This window comes from Cuculus canorus, chromosome 11 (assembly GCF_017976375.1).
Source record: "Cuculus canorus isolate bCucCan1 chromosome 11, bCucCan1.pri, whole genome shotgun sequence".
NCBI lineage: Eukaryota > Metazoa > Chordata > Aves > Cuculiformes > Cuculidae > Cuculus > Cuculus canorus.
The window spans coordinates 20,640,919-20,659,264 of NC_071411.1; the positions used below are offsets into that span (position 1 = coordinate 20,640,919).

At 42.7% G+C, this 18,346-nt stretch overlaps 1 protein-coding gene across 1 annotated transcript in view; it reads right to left on the bottom strand.

Moving 5' to 3' along the window:
• Positions 1 to 18,346, bottom strand: part of EFCC1 (EF-hand and coiled-coil domain containing 1) — a 55,903-nt gene that overhangs the window by 13,540 nt on the left and 24,017 nt on the right. The window contains exons 3-5 of the mRNA XM_054076960.1: positions 5,648 to 5,790; positions 1,962 to 2,103; positions 1,563 to 1,728 (exon numbers count right to left, since the gene is read on the bottom strand). Coding sequence (XP_053932935.1) covers positions 1,563 to 1,728; positions 1,962 to 2,103; positions 5,648 to 5,790 — 451 coding nt within the window. The remainder of the gene's footprint in view (positions 1 to 1,562; positions 1,729 to 1,961; positions 2,104 to 5,647; positions 5,791 to 18,346) is intronic.

Here is an 18,346-nt window from a genome sequence, read left to right on the forward strand (position 1 = left end):
CCTCCCTGCTTGTCTTTAAATCCAGAACAAGAATTTTATATTAATCTATCGATAATAGCACATTTCTGAACAAGGTGCACAGAACTCATGTCCACCAGCAGTGACTGAAAAGAAGGCAGTAGGATACTGCCAAGGAAGAGGAGCACCTTCGAGTGGGAAACAGGAGAAGCCAGCTGGCATTGCCCCCAGGAAGGGAGCTCCTTCCTATAGGTAAAAGAATAAATGGAGTTTTAATGTGGGCTGTACGGAAGCCCACAGTACGGAAGGAAGGTTTGTGTTGCTCTAAGGAGTATTACAGGAATTAGTTGTCATTGAATACTGCAAATTGTGCAAAAATCACAAATACGATTTGATTCTGCTTTAAAATGTTTTTTCTCACAAGTAAACTCATTTAAGTTAGTCAAGGGGTAAAATTACATGAAATACTGGTAAGAATCAAAAGATGGCAACATGTAAAGAAGGTGAATATTTTACTCTTACTTTAAATAGTTTACTGACTAATAAACTGCTGAAATCTTTAAGCTCCTTTTAAAGAATGATTATAAAATACTGAGCAGGCACTAACTGTACCTTAAGACAAAGCAGAGCAAAGCAATGCATGTGGTGCACTGGTTTGGTTTCACAGAAGAATTGCTAACATTTCATGTGTGCCCATCAGTGGCTGAAGCTTGCAATATTTAAATAGTAAGATCACATGGCACTACCAGGATACTGCACGGAGGCTTTTAACCACCATGGTTGTAACTGTGCTGAAGGAAATTGAGCATGCTGCTAAGCCGGCAAACTAATTTTCTTTTAGTTTCTTTAGTTTATAAATCTGTCAGTCTAAGCCTGAGATAAACTGGATGATTTCCTCTGAAGGGTTCCAAAATGGTGAGCCTCTGTATCTCAGTCAGCTGGAGGGATTTCCTGAAAAGTCCCTGTGCTCCCAGACGGGCAGGAAGTCGTAGGACATGTGGAGTCTTCCCCCCACAGCTGAGGAACCCCTCAGAGGTGCCTACAGTGACCCTATAGTTACTGTGCCATGGTCTGTAGTGGTATCAGTCCTAAACACTGCATCCTGGGAACATCGTAAACTAATTAAATAAAGGACAGTGCTTGAGGAGCCTGTGTCTGCATGGCTGGGGTACTTCTCATCCTCCAAATAAATGGAGGTTCAGGCAGGAACTGGACTGGAAATGTGGGTGCTACAGGAAAGCATGAGATGTTTGCAGCTGAAAGGGGAGATGGAGATGAAATTTTAGGAAGAAATGTTTTCCTGTGAGCATGGGGAGGCCTTGGCCCAGGTTGCCCCAGAGCAGTAGTGCCTGCCCCATCTCTGTAGGGGTTCAAGGCCAGGTCGGATGGGGCTTGGAGCCCCTGATCCAGTGGGAGGCTTTAAGGTCCCTTCCAATCCAAACCATTACGTGATTCTATGATAAATTCTATGTATGAGATGATGAAATAACGGCACAGTGAGAAACATCAGGAACAGAGAGAGCAGACTGGCCAGAATAAAATATAAATGCAGGTACTTAAAGACAGATAAATAACTCTTTCACACTCTGCTTGGCACCCATTACCTCTTCCACGCCTGTTTCCAGTTTCTTCACTTCATGCCCTTTAAGGTGGAGCTGTTCACTGAGGTGTGTCATTCTCTCTGTGAGCTCCGCAGGGGCTGGTTCAAAACCATCAGTGTTGGTGGTCTCCACATAAGACATGGGCTTCTTCCACATTTTTTCATCACATCTGTATATACAGTAAAAAATAATAAAATAGTGAAACCTCACCCTGAAGGTCCACTTCTGCAAAAGCCAGTTTTCCTGCAAAACTCTTGGCTCCCGGATCAGTGTCCTGGCTGACCTTGCTGAGGGTCAGGTGGGAACAGCTGGTGTTACTGCTTCTTCCTGAAGCCACAGTGCCTTCAGGTCTTAAAATCATCTTTGCAAAGGGCTCAGATAACACCAACGTCAGGAACCTACCCGCTACCGCAGCAAGGGAGCTCAGACAGCGTTTTCTTCCTTGGGTCCGCCTGGGATGGCTGGTCTCCAGCCCGCTCCTCCTCCTCCTCCTCCTGGTCAGATGCAGCCTGGCCCTCCACCGCACGGAACAGTGGGTCCTCTGCTGGGAGACAAACACCCTTAGTGATGGTACAGCCACCCCACCTGCTGCAGCTGGGGCAAAGAAACATAGGAGGGAGATTTTAAACCCCTCAGTGCAGGGTCCTTCAGAGGCTTTAGAGCTCGGGCGAGGGAGTCTCCGCAAAGAGAACTCGAGGCTTGAACGCTCCAGTGCGCTCTGGCAGGTTGTCTGAACCTATTTGACTTCAATAGTCTTTTTTCTTCAAGTCACTGTAATGTAATAGTGAGCGTGAAGGATCAGTGTTCTTAGGGGGGAGATTACCGTTCATGTATACAATTGCACAGATGCTTGCCAAGAGGAATGGAAAACCATGGTACTGTAGGGGATTCTTTTTGCAGTCACTCTATCAGTTGGACACATATTCAGAGTATAGGAATTTGATATAAATGTGCTCTAATTAATTTCCTTACTGTGTTTGGTAGGGACAATGATTTTAATGGGTTAATAAATTATGTCTATACTGTATATTATATAATTTAAAATATATATTTAATTATCTATACTATACAAAATATATTAATATTAGGCCTATAGCTATCTAATGTTTGGTTATATCTTTTTAACCTAAATCAACCCCCATGTCAGGGGGGTTGGAACTAGATGATCCTTTCCAACCCTAACTATTCTATGATTCTATGATCTAACGTATCCTCCTATGCCAAATAAATAATAAACAAGCCATCTACCATACATGTAAGTATCAATGTGCTATTACAGTATTATTGCAGTGCTTTTTAGCTGTATCGTAACTCCTTTTAATCATGAGAAGATATTTACTGTGACTTAGAGGATTGTTATAGTACTTGTAACTCACAGGAAGTCTTTTGAAACAGTGAGTACATGAAAAGCACCGGTCACGTCTTTATTCTGAATATTTAGTTTGAGTTGACATCAGGTTAAGTTAATGTCATCATAATTTTAAATGTTATTATTTACCTTAATAGCTGTCAGTTAATTGAACAGGCTCAATGTATTCTAGCAGAGCAATCGAGTCAAATGCTGTTACTGCCTCAAACAAGGATGTTTGACTTCGGGCAGCATTACAGGTGCTGTGCGTGTTTAGTTCGTTTGCACAGGCCAGCTGGGCTCAAGGGGATGGGTCACCCCTGCACGGGCTCCCAGGTGCAAGTGGTTTTCCATCTCATTTCAAGTATATAAGCACCTGCAGTTCAAACTAAAATGCCCTTTTTAGCTGTTGTTTTCAGAAGGATTTCAGTGTAGCCCTGGCCTCTTGCCCGTGGCAGGGAGTGGCTGCTCCCCAAGGGTTTGGCAGGGCCCTTCCAGAGGTGCTGGGGTCCCACCTCTGCTGGAGCCTTCGCTGCTGGACCACAGCCTCCTGTGGGTTTCACCTCCTCTCAGGTCTGTTGGCACCAACCAAGGGAAAATGCCCTGGGTTCTTTTTCTTTTGGTTAATGTTTGACAGATGTTTGTTAAATGCAATTTTCATTCCAGTAGCGTTTAGCGTGCCCAATTTATAGGTTATCATGTTCAGTAATTTATTGCCTAAGTGGGAACAAAGCTTAGTTGCTTGCAGTGTTGCTCTTAATTAGAGAATGGATGTCTGCATTTTCATGGCAATCCTTGTGCTGTACAAACTAATTTATTAAAGCGCTTTCCTTCTGTAAGGCTGTGTGCTGCCAAAGCAGCAAAAAATGACTTTCTATTTTCAATCTGTGATGCATTAGGAGGGAACTCTTTCCATCATCATTTCTTTTCTTGCCACAGGAGTCTGAAGGGATAATAGTCAGAATTCACAACCATTGCGGCAGTCGTGAGGACTGATCACCCAACACTACAGAGTCCTTGAGGAGCTCCAAACCGGTAGGTTTGAGCCAGTAAGTTAATGGCAGCATCTGGCACAGCACACTCAGATTGGGCTTTTAAAAAGGGAAGAAGAGACACATGAATCTCAAGCTGCCTTCATGCTAAGGTATCTAAGATGCTCACAATGCCTTTTTTTTTTTTCTTGCCCCACACATGGGAATGTCCTTTGCTCTGATTGAATGTCTGTGCAAAAAAAAATTCTTTTACATCCCTTGGCAGGTGGTGATTAGCGGGACTGGAAACCAGAAAGGGAAAGCAAAACTTCTTATGACCCCTTTTAACATAAAGGCAGTTTTCATTAAAATTCTTCTACTAAGCTAGTATTTAAAGTATTCTGTCAATAGTATCATAGGGCACTTTACTGTGATATTTAGGTATTAATTTGTAAACTAGTTAGTGTAGCATAACTTGTCCAATTCAATTGATGCAAGTGCTCTTCTGCTCTAGGAGATTATTATTTATTAAAATATACTTAAATTTATAACTAATTCTGCATCCAGATTTATCTGGTATATCTAGATTTATTGCAGATGTTCATGCAGTTTTTTTTATTTGCTCAACTCTGAGTTATTTTTGTTAGCTAATCCTTTTTTATTTGATGGCATGCTTTTTCACGTTTTGAAAGCTATAAATCTATGATTTATTTGTTTGAAAAGGTTTTGCTAAAAGGCTGTTTGTACTTGAAATATGCATAGTGTAGGCTAGACATGGGAGCAGTCTTTGAGCTGACAAAGTGATATGATAAAAATACTCATAGAACCAGGTTTATTTTATAAGTCTAACTGCATGGAAAACGTGCTACAGTGTTAACTGTGTTTCTACATCATGATTTTTAGCATTCCCGAGCAGCTGCTTGCCAGCTCTGTTCATACATACCCAAACTCCCATGTTTTGTCAGTGGGTGCAGATTTCCAGTCTGCAGTAAAGATACATTGCTTACAGTCAGTTTCAGAGAAGCGTTTTTGTCTTCTTTGAACCAAATGGGTTAAAAGAAATCCCTGAAGGTAAGTTAAACTTGCCAGCCCTTGCGTGTGCTGTCTCCTTGGCATGGAAACCTGTCCTAAATGCGTCTCATTACAGCCCCGCAGTGATGCCCCCCTCAGTCCCTGAGTGCCCTTGCAGCTGTTTGCTCTGCAAAAGCCACCCGAGGGTTCCTAGCGATGCGAGCCAGCCTGCGCAGAGCCAGGGATTTTAGACTGCTTTCAAAGAACGCTTCATCCAGTCCCCATGAGAGCTCAAATGGGTGCGATGCTGCAGCAGTGGTCAGTGCTACATCTGCGAAGCTGGCTGGGCCTCACCAGAGTTACTGAAGCGCGCTTCCAAAGAGTGGCTGTACAGAATATGAACTGCGAATGGTTTCCTTTGAAATGAGTTTAGTGGAAGTCCCAGGTCTTAATTTACAAAGAAATGAAAACTTCGTATTTTTAAGCCAGGAAAAAATGTTTGGCGAGGTGAATAATATGGTAAAAAAAGCAGTTTATATCCTAGCTCCAAGTGACTTGTTCAGTCTTTTATTTAACATAGAATTATATGGGAAGTGCGTAGTAGAGAGCTGGGATATTACCTTTTATTTAGGTCTAGGGTTTCAGTATTCATTAGGATTAGTTTGTGGCTTTGGTGGTTTAATATCTGTTTTAGTTTCTCTGTTAAGGATCTTACAAATCGGTGAGGCAATAAAGTAGTTGAATACTGGGTTTGGTACCGTTCTCGGAAATGCCGGCTCCGTCTGTGGGAGAGCATCGATCGTGTTGCACAGCTGGGCAGTGTCTCCCCTCTGGTGAGGTTGTTCCCTCTTTCTGCTCGGGGCTGCTTTTAGAGGGAGGCTGGAATGTCACAGCTTCTGACCTGGAAAACAAGGGCAAAGGAAAGAGGACTTATAGGAGGTCTGAAAATCCTAGGTGAACGTGCACAGCATAGCATGGGAATGACTCTGAATGCAGTTGTTTGGATTTGCTGTACAAGAACAGGGGTCTCCCCCTTCAGTGCCTGTAAAATTGAACCCCTGAGAGCTGTGTTCAGTTGCCTCACTAAGAATCATGGGAAGGTAGATGTCAGCTCTTCTTTGGGTAATTAGAACTAAACATTGCTTATTGCCTTTAGTTTAGCTCAAAGACATCTTTTAATAGAAACTGTATGTGGAATGAGTCTGCTCTGGCCATAACCTCTCCCTTCTCCACTGACAGCAGACTGGCAGTGCAGGCTCCACTTTCATCATGGGCACCGTAATGCCGTAGCCAGGGGAGCGAGGCTGGCATCCAGTCACTTGGACTGGTAGTCAGGAATGATGGGCAGCTTTGATTTAAGCCTTCCCAGTACTGGAGATGAAGAAGTGTCAGAGACTGAAAAGTCAGAGTGATCCATAAACAGAGTGACGCATCTGAAACCCCTTGTGCGATGGGCAAGAAGCACGTCGGCAGCGGGCTTCTGAATTGCTGGCAACCTCTTTTAAAAGGTGTCTTTTTCCAAGTAGAATGTAGATGATATTACATCTGTGTGTTTTAAAGGGAACAGCTTTCAGGGGATGGTACACAGATCAGATAATAACTGATACATACCAGTCCTTAGGCTGGCCAGCGAAATGTATTTGGCAAAAAAGTGATTTAATTCAGTGAATGACAATGATTGCTTGAAGTGAGGAATTTCCAGTGCTGTCCATTTAGGTAATTCTAGGAGGACCTTCAAGGGAATTCAGGGTAGCACACGTTAGAGGAAAAATCCAGACTATATTTACATGTAATTGAGTTGAAAATGTAATTTTCTTGATGTAAAACCTACATCTTGTAAGGCTATGGTGTGATCAAGAAAAGTCCCAGGCATGGTCATTCTTTGCAGTAAAATGGAAACATTCACTGGGCACAAAACAAAGTCTAACAGATCTAATAAGATAGATTTATTTCTAACAGTCTAATAGAATACTACATTTTGGAGAGAGTAGGAGTGGAATGCGAGACGTCAGTTGTGCTGATTCCATTGGAGCTACTGCTCTCTTTTTATTGGCATACATTTGGTCGGTTCTATTTGGCTTTCCTACCTGCTCTTTCAGAGACAGACTGAAAGACAGTGTCACTGTTTCAGAGGAAATACAGTGGAAATAGGCAAATAGTTCACAAAGTAAATTAATTCAGACATTCCTAGTTACATGCAAAAAAGTAAACGGAGTCCATGAAATTGGAAGGCAAGCCATAACACTGAACTTATTTTAGGAGTCTTGTTTTTACTCAGTGTACATAATAGGTAACGTAATTCCACAAGATGGTACTGAAATTGGAGCTATGAAGAATTTAAGAAATTAGACTCGTATAATGTAGTAAGAAACTCATAGTTACATTGGATAAATGGAAATCTGGGCTAGTGGTCCACACGTGGAACGTCTGTTAAACGTTCTCCAAGGTAGGAGTGAGTTACCTCTCGGGTACAGAGCTAAATGACCACCAAGTTGAGTCCCTTATAAGCTCACATATGTTGTGTAATGTAACGTTATATGTTTCCTCTAGAGTGCATTTCCATTGCTTCCCTTTTTCTCTGTAGAGCAGTGTGCTTTCAATGGTTACCCTTCCTATTTAGATCATATAATGATGTGGTTATATTTTAGCCAGTAGGAGCTGTCATGTAGTTCATAAAGAATATCTATGCAGAAGAAAGCAACCCAAATTCAGAAGTATTACGTTATTATGCATTATGTTAAGTGCTTTCCAAATTCTTCCTCGGATTAGTTTGGCCTGGTGAATGTTGGATGTCCCTCGAACTTAACACATTAAATATTGATCAACAAAAAGCAAAAGTTAAAACACTTGGCAAATTGGTGCTGCTGAACCAAGCTGTAAAGCATGGTCTGTCTGTACAAATCTAAGTACTTCCTGCCCATAAACTCGGCTGCGGTGTGACACAGGGCTGCAGATGGAGCAGCGGAGGAGCTGATGCCAGAGTAGAGAGCAGTATCATGGAGAGATTTTGTTTAATCAAACACAGCTGCTGTCAGTCCCTGAAGAACCACACCGATACTGGCTCTCTCGTTGCTTATGAAAGTGTATTGAGTAAATAGGATCTTGAATTTAACAACAGCAAGAACAACAAAAGTTGGTATTTCAGAATATCTGGGATGGAAGCTGAGGTGAACCATGCTTGGGAACCAGGACATCTTTCACCCCCATGAGTGGAGCTGACTGCACAAAGACTAAGGACATATTTATTATAATGTACAATTCCTGGTGGCACTTAGATTAGCAACAGGTGGATTTCCTGTGAAGTCCAGGGAAACGGCAGTCTCCAGAACAGAGTCTGGCCAGTCATTTACCTTCATTAGGGTTGAAAAAAGTAACTATGAGGTAGTGTGCAAATAGCAGGCACTGTTAAGCTTGGGCATTCTAAATGGGGACTCCTTGAAGTGTTTCTAGAGTTTGTTCACCAAATACAGAGATGTTTCAGTGAATATTGATGGTAGTCTCAAAGGCAGGTAAGATTTTAACCCATGAAATGCTGAGAATATTCAAGTATCATGAAAATATTTTCTAGCAGAAGTGGGTAAATGCTGTGACGTTTGATGGGAGATCTGGTGGTATGAACTGCTTACATCTGGCAGCCTGGTTTCAGTTCAAGGAACAGTAAGAAGTCTGGAAAAAACCCAATCCTTTCCTATAAAACTCTGGGCTTAGAATGGCAAACTCCTTTCACCTAGGTGAGATTCAAGACAAACCTAAATAACAGCTTTCGCTTCTCTGTAGTTCTTATAAGTTAACTTATAATGAGTTGACAAAATACAGATGCCAAACTGTGATTCTTCTGTAGCCGCTTTCTCAAGAGGGTTTCATCAGTTCTCTCTTAACGTAGAAAAATTAAGGGAGCTAAGCAGGTGGCATGTTCTGTTAGGGCTTTCTGCCCAACGTTGCTTAGAGAGCCATGTCTGTGTTCTCTGAATGTGTTTGTCTGGGAAACTAGAAAGAAATATAAGTTTTTGAGCAAGGGCTTTCGGGCCCAGGTGCTCTAGAACTTAAATGTTGGTTCTGCACAGGCTCTGTTATTTGCATCTAGTCACGTTGTGCCATAGTTTCTCCAACAGAAGGAATAGAGCGAAGTGAGTGTACCTTATACCCTACCTAAAAAGACAGCACTGGTTAACATACAGCCTTGGCTTCTAGAACCACACATGGAAATCGTTTCAAGGTGTTTTGGAATGGGGCAGATTTTAAATGTGCGTGAAGGAACACATGGCCAGCAAGCTGGTGTTTCAGAGCTCATACATGCCAGGTAAAACTGATGGGGAGAAAAAGCAAGTGGCCATGTGTGTAAATAACCAAGTTTAAAAAAAAAATCCCAAACCCAAGACATCTCATGTTTGATGAGCTAATAGATAATGTCAAGGATCTGTTGAAAATAACAAAGCTGGAGAGTTGTTGTTTTGGCCCATCTTGCCAGAAGTCCAGTGTAAGGTGATGCTGGGCACTGATTTATCCGCAGTAGTGACCAAGGAAGGTGACAGGAAAAGACAGGACCAACGGCCTTGTGACAGAGGTCAAGGGAGAGGGAATGTCCTGTGTGGTAGAGTCCCAAAGGAGGAATGTATAAACAGGGTTGGTTTTCATTCACAGCACCAGAAAGCAGTTTAAGGCAATAATCAGCCAAGTTTGGCACCAAAGATCAGGAGGCAGAGCCTCCTTTTGGCCATGCAGGCACCGTGAGTGTGTGTGTGGGGGGGCTCCAAACACGTGGGTGCAGCAGTAAACTTTCCATTCCTTTAAACTATAACTAGAAACTAAACATGAGATGGGCTGAAGAAGGTGCCCATCAGAAGTGCTGCACAGAACTAGAAGAATGGTGTTAGGACAATAAGGAATCTCTGCTGTCTGTTGGAAGAGAGGGGCAGTTTGCTTCTTTTCATTTTGCCATTGATATAGGATCCTGCTTTAACTTTGGAGGATGTTTCAGATTTCTGCCTGGATTGTCTTTGTTGTTTGAACTTTAAAGAAGATGCAAGCAGACAGTACAGAAGGTGTTAATTCATAAGGTTGCTTTGTGCCCCTTAGCTCCCTTTGCTGGAGTATGTAGCGGTTCATCTTCATTCTCAAGTGAGGTGATGGAGGCGTGGGTGGAGGCGTGGTGGTGGTCTTTGGTAGCAGAACAGTGAAACACCATGATCTTCTGCTTTCTGTGATTTAACAACTAGGTCTTTTTTTTTTTTTTTCCTATTGGGGAGCTTTTATTTGACTTTATGCAAAATCTGCACATGGTTTGGGACTGGCAGAGGTTTCAGGATTTAAAGAAGAGCATAATGAAAGAAGCCAACCAGTATGCTTTTGCTGTCATGGAAAATGCAAAAAGGAGGAATCTGCGCTTTTTCTTAAACATAGGTTTAATTCTTTCCTCATTAGTATTCATAAAACATCAAATGGATCCTCAGAAATGATGAGAAGAGAGAATCAACGGCACATTTGTTTGGGGCAAAGATCAGAGTGAAAGTAGGGCTGAAGATGCCTGGGAAGCGTTTGTGTACGGCGCAGTGTGGCAAGGCTTCCATGGAGACAGGCAGGCAGTCAACATTCATTTCAAAGGCTTTGTGCTGAGGATAATGGGCGGCTCGAGAGTAGGAAAATTGAAGAGAGGAGAGTTCGCAAAGTACTGGACCTTAAAGTAGTGTCCGTGACTAATTGGCTTTTAATTGGCACTGTGGTTATTGTTATGTAAACTTCTAACTGCAGCAAAACCCACCTGCTTCTGGCACTGGACATATCTTTTAACGCCAATAATTCCTGACTAATCATAGAATCACTCTGAGGAATTCTTTAGCTTTGCATTCACAGACCCATAACTGCTTTCTTTTGGAGACATATTTGGTGCAGCTCAAACAGCCGTGTGAGTGTGTGCATGGCCCGAAGCAGCGTTAGGCAAAGTAAGTTACACTTCATTTTAAAAGTGTGACTTGTATTTTTAACCAAAATGGGACGTGGCTTTTATTTTTGTACTATTGTCAGTGTTCAGGGAGCTCGGAATGGTTTCTGTTCTGGCTAATCCCTTACAGGGAATTTCAGAGTTTAAAGGGTGTGCATAGTTTTATTTCCAACTTTTTATTTAATGTTCAGATCAAATACATTTTCACACTGGAGCAAAGTGTCTGTGTGGGGTTTTCTGAATACATCTGTCTTTGGTTGCTGCTCTAAGCTGTGCACCCCTCTAAACAGAAGTTGTATGAATGAATCTTCTATGATCAACTCAGATTTTTAAATTGCTTGATCTTAGCTTTTGAATTGCTCGATCTGTAAAGTATTAAATACAAATGTTTAAAAGCTTAACTTTTTAGAAGCTATGGTAAAGATGACTAAACATCCTGGATTTATAATGAAATAAGGAGAAGTTTGTATTTAAAGAGCCTCTCTAATATCAGTTACAGCTCTGGGAAGTTTCCTATTATTGGCCGATTTCAATTTTCTTGCCCAAATCACTGTTGCACGGATGTCAGTGATTTTTCTCTCAGAATCTTTCCACTTTTCTGCACGTTGTGTAAGAACGGGCCAATCTTGCAGTGGTCCTGTCACATGCAGCAGAGAGCAGCAGAGTTACACTGTGCTATCAGGTAGTGTTCCTCTGTGATAACCTAGACCATTTTTCAGACAATGCAACCCTTTGTGCAGCTGCAGTCAAATTCAGAGTAGAAACGTGCCTTGTATTGCATGCACGGTCCCATTCCGAAGAGCAGCTTCTGTAAGCGCAGACATGTCTCTATTGGTCATTTGTCAACTGCTTTCTTGTTACTCCACTTAAAACGTGAGCTCAGATTAGAAAAACACGTTTGCTGGGTGACACATTGGTGTTCCTGACACTTCTGATTTAGATGTAAAGATCTTCTGTTCCCTATTGCTTTCTCATGTTGTTTGGGTTGAATTTCTCACAACCCAAATGTTCCTTAGGCTGATCTTATACGTTTCAGGTAAGTGACAGTAACAGAGGTAAACGCACTTCTAAAAGGCCTTGTATTGCCTTTGGAACACAGGCTGTTTTTAAGAGCTCTGAAGTAGTCAGCATGTTCCAGTCCATGGCCATGAACAAGCATAAAACTTGGCCAACAATTGAATCTCTGTATGACAAGCAAGGTGTGGCCAAGGAGATTCTCCCATTAGCACAGGGAGTGGTGGCTTTGACATCTAGGAAAGACCAGAGGAGATGGTTAGGACTGAAAGAGTTGTTCCAAATAAATGGATGAAAAACTTTCTTACCCTCTCCTCTATTACCTTGTTCCCATTCTGTGTCTTCTCAAACCTGATCCTGTGTTCTTAGGGTTGTGCCAGTGCTTGTGAATGAGATTTATGAGATGAGGTGTTTAAAATAGCTCATTGTATTTTTGGAGAGTTTAACACTTGGAGCAGCGCATAGCCTTAAGAGTTGTCTGTCGGGGGATAGCAAAATGCAGGGCTGTGACAGGAGCGAGTTGGTGGAGAGGCCTTTCAGTTGGGTTTTACTGCTGGTGGAAATGTGTGCTTGAATTACACCCTCAACAGGGCAGTGGTTAAAGTGAGAGTGAGAATTACAGCAACAGCAGACTTGAACTCAGAGGAAGGAGACAGAATTGGGGTAGAGAAAAAGGGACAAAATATGCAGAAAGAAGTGTTTAAGAGCCAAATGCACTCCCTGATAAAATCTGGGATGCTGTTCACATTCTTGAAATCTTGCCATTACTCTCCTATTGAGTAAATGTTTGGGCAAACCATCCACAAATTAGTTTCTCCTTCCTCCCCCGCTGCAGGTCCATGCGGAGGATGATGATTTACTGTGCTGTCAGTGCTCAGTTAACTCGCAGCAGAAACCTATGCAGAGAATGTAGAGAATCTGACCCTGTAAGTGGAACACACCGATGTCACGATGATGCTACCTGATACAAATTCTTGTGGCTTAAGTGCATTTTGCTTCTTAAGGTTCTCAGCTTATGAAACATTGGGAGGTTGCTGCAGCTCCTGTAGTACGTCTATTACAATATAGCTATTATTTGTAAATTTGCAGTCTGTTTCTCTTATGTGAGCTTTCCTTTGTTCAAGGCAAGGGGATGGATGGTTTCTGTGGAGGGACAGCAACTTTAGAGATGGGAAAGGAACTTCATGGCAGAAGTTCACATCTACTGCAGAAACTACGAGCAGCAAGTCAGGTGCAACACACAGAATGGGTTGTGTCTTTGTCAAAGCAATGAAATGCTCCTTCAAGGAGGTAGATTTTACACCTGCCTCTGCCAGAGACCCTGCACAATGCTAAGCAATCTCCTGTAGTTGGGCTTTCTGTCCCTAATTACCATGTTACAAGTGTGCACGTAGTAACTGGGTCCTGACTTTTCTTTTTGCACAGAACTTGAGACTCTAGGGCATGAGAACTGCAGCTGCAGCACAGGAATGTGAAGTCTCACTGTTTGGTGTTCTCCTTAAGCTTTTTGGCCTTGAAGCTTTAGTTTACCATCATTAATAAACTGTTGGTCATTTGAGCTGCTTCATGGAAGATAACATTTGATAACTGCGCTAAACAGATGCGGTAATTCTAGTGCTTTTGTAAATCCTGTACCTAGCATGGGGTTGTGTTGCGTGGCAGTAGTTCTTGAGTGTCTCCTTGATGCATCAGACTGCTTTGTGCTCTTGGTGGGGTATTTTATGGTTAATAGTCACTGTAATATCCAGGAGGGATGTGCATCACTCTGGAATTATTCAGATATTCCTTGCCCTTAATGAAGTCTTTTGTGACAAAATAAAGGAAATTATTTCCAGATGTTGTTCCACTGGAATAAAGAGCTCTCGCCATGACCTGCTAGCTGGAAATTCAGATAGTAGCACTGGAAGTCTAGAGTTTGGATGCACGCAGTGCAGACCTGAACTGAGCTAGAAAAGCTTAAATATCACTTGTTCTTGATTGAACCCTTAGCACAAAAGCTATTTTCCAAAGTTTGTGCAAGATTTCTTGGAAGTCTGAATTAAAAAGTTGGATTTGACTTTCTTCCCAGTATAGAAAGGGAACTTACTGATCCATGACTCCCTCTTCTTACCCATTACACAACTGCGCTTCTGAGTTTCCCTTCCTTCCACTGAGTATAACTGAAGCTTATGTCAGGCTGGCAATGCCAGAATTATTCCAAAAGCCTATGGAGCTCTACAGAGTGTGTGGCCCTGGGTCCGGTGCTGGATCCTACAATAATGCTGAGCAGCACAGCAGCTTGCCTTAAGCGATGATAGAGGCGAGAGCTGAAGGATCAGAAAGGCTTTCTTGAGCATTGTGCTGAGCCACTGACTCGCTGTTGGTTCGGTAATGGTATTCCCCTGTTACATCAGAGTGGCTGAACCTTTGCAGCTCAGAGAGCCAAACGGCCATGGGTGGGCCTTCCTTGTCAGCTGTGGGGGTACAGCAGTAATCTGGAGTGCCTGGCTATGTGCAGCCGAATTAAGAAGACTTCTGCCTGGTGGTCCTCTCACCATGCCACGATGGCTCATTTAGCTGGTTGGTGCACCAGCCCTTTCCCAGCCAAAGCAGGAAAAAGGGCTGATGGTATTGTCAGTGCCTGGCTCTGGCCTGCTGGCTGCCACTGCAGCACTTGGATCTGCACCAGGCTGCTCTCCACAAGGTACTTTAGACCTCGTGGGTGCCCCTCCTCAGGGGCTGATATCCTCCAAGCCCCCTGTAGGGTGGGACAGAGATCCTTCTGCCTGGAGTCTGCTGAAGCTTCTCTACTGGCAGTACGTTACAAGCCCATTTCAGACAAGCAATGCAAACAGTTCTCCAACTTACCAGGCAGCAGAGGTCTGAAGTAAGGCTGAAGCTCAGGTGAGAACAAGTTCTCACTCAAGACCACGCTTTTGCCATGAAAGGTTGGATGAGGTGATCCTGAGATCCCTTCCAACCTGGTATCCTATGATGATATGATTTCCAGCCCTCTCTGCTTCTAGTCAGGCAAACAGTCCTGATGGCAAAACCTCTCTCTGGACATACTTTGAGATCTCCTTTTAGCCTGGCCCATAAGGAGGAACAACAGAGGCATGTGAAAACAAGCATAGGCATCCCCATAACCACCTATGCATGAGTTGTGCATGGGCATTCTCCTGAGGCTATCCTCCCTTTCTGATCTCCAACCCTTTATTTTTATAATTCTCTCTTTCCTGGTACCCTGGCTTGTATTTTATAGAAAGATGCTTGAAAGCCTACAACCAAGAACTATTAACTAAAATGCCATGACATTCTAAAACTTGGTTATTTATAGCCAAGATAGTATAAGCCAGAAAAAGAAGAGCAGAGCTGTGGTCTTATAGATAACTTCTGCCATTGCCTGGGTAACAACCAACTCCCCTCATGTATTCCTTCACGTAGATGCGTGCTATTTGATCCCAAAGAATCCTTCTGTTATCTCCTGTGTGCTAACGAGTATGTCAGTAAAGACCAAATGCCCAGGGATTCTTCTAATAGCTCCTAGATAAAGAAAACTGTTCCTGCTAAACAGAGTTGAGGAATACTTGGCAGAAGGGCAGAGTTCCTACTGAATTCAGCTCTTGGAGCTTAAATTGTCTGACAAAATGTTGTTTTGCTGCACTTTGGTGTGTGCAAAACTGCAGATGTCACCAAAGATGGTATAAGCTCTGAAAGGATAAGACCACCTTACTGGCAAGTAAATACCTTCAGGGCTTATTCCAGACTTCATAGATTTAAAGCCTCATGGATTCGGAGTGACAGGAAAGGAAGATGGCTCACTTAACAGCAACATTGTGCCTTAAGCTGGCTGCAGGTTATTTCTGACCAGCTCTTACTAAGCGTTTGGGAAAATATTACATTAATGGATGTTAACGGGAGGGGCTGCAGCCATCAGTTTTCCATCTAAGTCAGATATTTTGTAAGCTTTTGGAGGACCATCGCGTAAAGGCTCGTCTAGTCGTTTGGCCCCAGAATCATGGAATGGTTTGTGTTGGAAGGGCCCTGAAAGCCGTTCCAGTTCCAACCCCCTGCCAAGGGCAAGGACCCCTCCCACTGGATCAGGGTGCTCAAAGCCTCCTGGCGCAGGTGGAGTGCACGGTCCCTGCCTTTTCCCAGGTGCTGCCCTGCTGGCACTGCTGAGCCTGGAGGCTCGGTGCGCAGAGGGAATACGCAGGCACTGTGAGACCTGAGCCTGACCTGTCAGTGCCAGCGACTATCTGCTGTGAACGTGGGGATGTCACAGCTTCCATGTTCCACAGATCCTGTAGCAGGAAGCAAGAATAACAATGACCTCGTACTGTTGTGTTTGCCGTTTCACTGATGTTTGTAAAAACATCCTTAGATCTTGGGAGTGCTGTTTCTCTATTAGATAATGTTCTGCAAGCCCCTTCGTATTTAAGCACTGCGCCTGCTATTCTGAGGCTTTGTTGAAATAGTTTCTAAATTGATGTGAGCTTTCTGACAGCAGCCTGTCCTTTGCTTTCTTGTTCTGACTGCAAAACACAACACTTGCCTTTACAGCAATCCCAAATTAATTACTTTCCTTCCCAACTATTCCTAAGGTATTTGCCAGTTCAGAGAGATCAGAAAAGATTGCCTAGGCTCATAGGTATATTCTGTCAGAAAATCTAGAAGCTTTTAATTTAGTCTTTTCCTGGTTCTGTGGCCGTGTGCACCCCTGACCCTCAACAGGAGCCTCTTTTGGATAATCTTACAGGTATTAGAAACAGATATTTCCTTTTGTTTTCATAGAGTTTCCTCAATAGATTTCCACAGGAAAAGAGGGAAACCTGTCTGACAAACAGGACGCAGCTCTCGGAAGTTCTCTGTAACACAGCACGAGGAAGAAAACTTAAAATAAATGCAGTTGTTTGAAATGGGAGGTGATACCAGTTGTGTTACCTTAGTGTAAAATGATTAAATTTAACATCACAGGACTGCAGTAGAACTAAAAACCTCAAGTATTTATAAAAATATATTTAGCCTCAAGAATGAGTGACTAATATTTAAACTTCTGTGCCCAGGTTTTTACACTGTTTTTTCTATTTCCACTTCATTGCCCTGGACAACTATTTTGGAAAATTTCTCATCTGTCTCAGCTTTGGATGAGATCCCAAACCTTCTAATCCTGATGCACTCCTCTTGCATCCAGTATGAGACCTAATCTTTTCCTGTGGGGTTTTGCCGTTCTACAGCACAGTTTCTAATCTTGAGATGCATTAGAAGAAGGAAGGCAGGTTAGGATAAGATTTGACAAAATATCCCAAATATTTGTTAATGAAAACCTTCTGGAAATGGCTCATTGAGGTTCCTTTTTGATCCATCTTCAAACTCCCAGGAAGTTCCAAATGTCACAGAGAGGCTGTTCTAACTTTTACTGTGACAGCTGAAAAGGGGTTGGGGAGTTTGTAACTCTTCATCTTGAAAGCAAGAACAGCCCCACTAGGGAAATGTTCCAGTCGACTGCTGGCTGCTCTAGGAAGGTTATTAGCCTCTGTGGGCTTAGGTAGGTGGGGGTGGCCCTTTAGAAGCTGAGGGTATGGCACGTGGGGTGACAGTTTTTGAGGAAGAAGTCCTTAAATCTGTAAATACGTAAGAGGAAATTTGAGCTTTATTTTACTATTACTTTCCACATTTAATAAAGCCAAATGTCAGGAAGAAGATGGATTTGGCCTTCACAGTAGGTTGCTTGGATTTGAGAATGTTAGAGAAAATATATTCTGTGCTCATTTTGAATACAGAAATGGGTAAAAACTGAAAGCGGAATAAGTTCCCAAGTTTCACTGCTGGTTTTTAGTAATTAGTAGCATTATGTATTAAGAGGTATATGAAATAAAAGTTCAACATCCTTACAACCCCAAACCATCCAAACCAACCCCCCCTTATGTGTAGTATGTACAGGGGCAGTATGCCTGCTTTAATGGTTAAAGCTATGCTAGCTACAGACCAGAATTTCAAGCACTCCAGGCATGGCATATTTAACTTTTTATATTATTTTTTTAATGAAACACTAAGGTTTCCATTAGTGTGAGTGCAAGAGGCTGTGTAGATGTGATGCAGCCCCACTGCAGCCGGAGCCAGAACACGACAGAGGCGCTGCAATGCTCCTGAGTTTCTTTTGGCTTAGTCCCACAATAAAGCCTGAGGGGTTTTGTTTGGTGTTTGAACAGGCTAGAGTTGTCTGTGCATCTCACATGAAACCTAAAGATTAGGACTGAAAAACAGTAGTAGATCTTTGTAGTAACCTAGATTTTTCTTAGTTTTGTTTTCTATAGATACTTTAAATAACTGACTGTGGGGATCAGTATCGTCTGTGCAAAGTGCAATGCTGATGTACCATTAAGCTGAAATTTATCATTAGAGACATCTTCTCCCCCCCCCACCCCCACAAACCACCAGTTATGCTTCTTAAAATGATCTTGATTGTACCTATAACCTGAAGGGACACGGCAAGCTCTTTCGTTGCAGGATGTGTTGCCGCTCT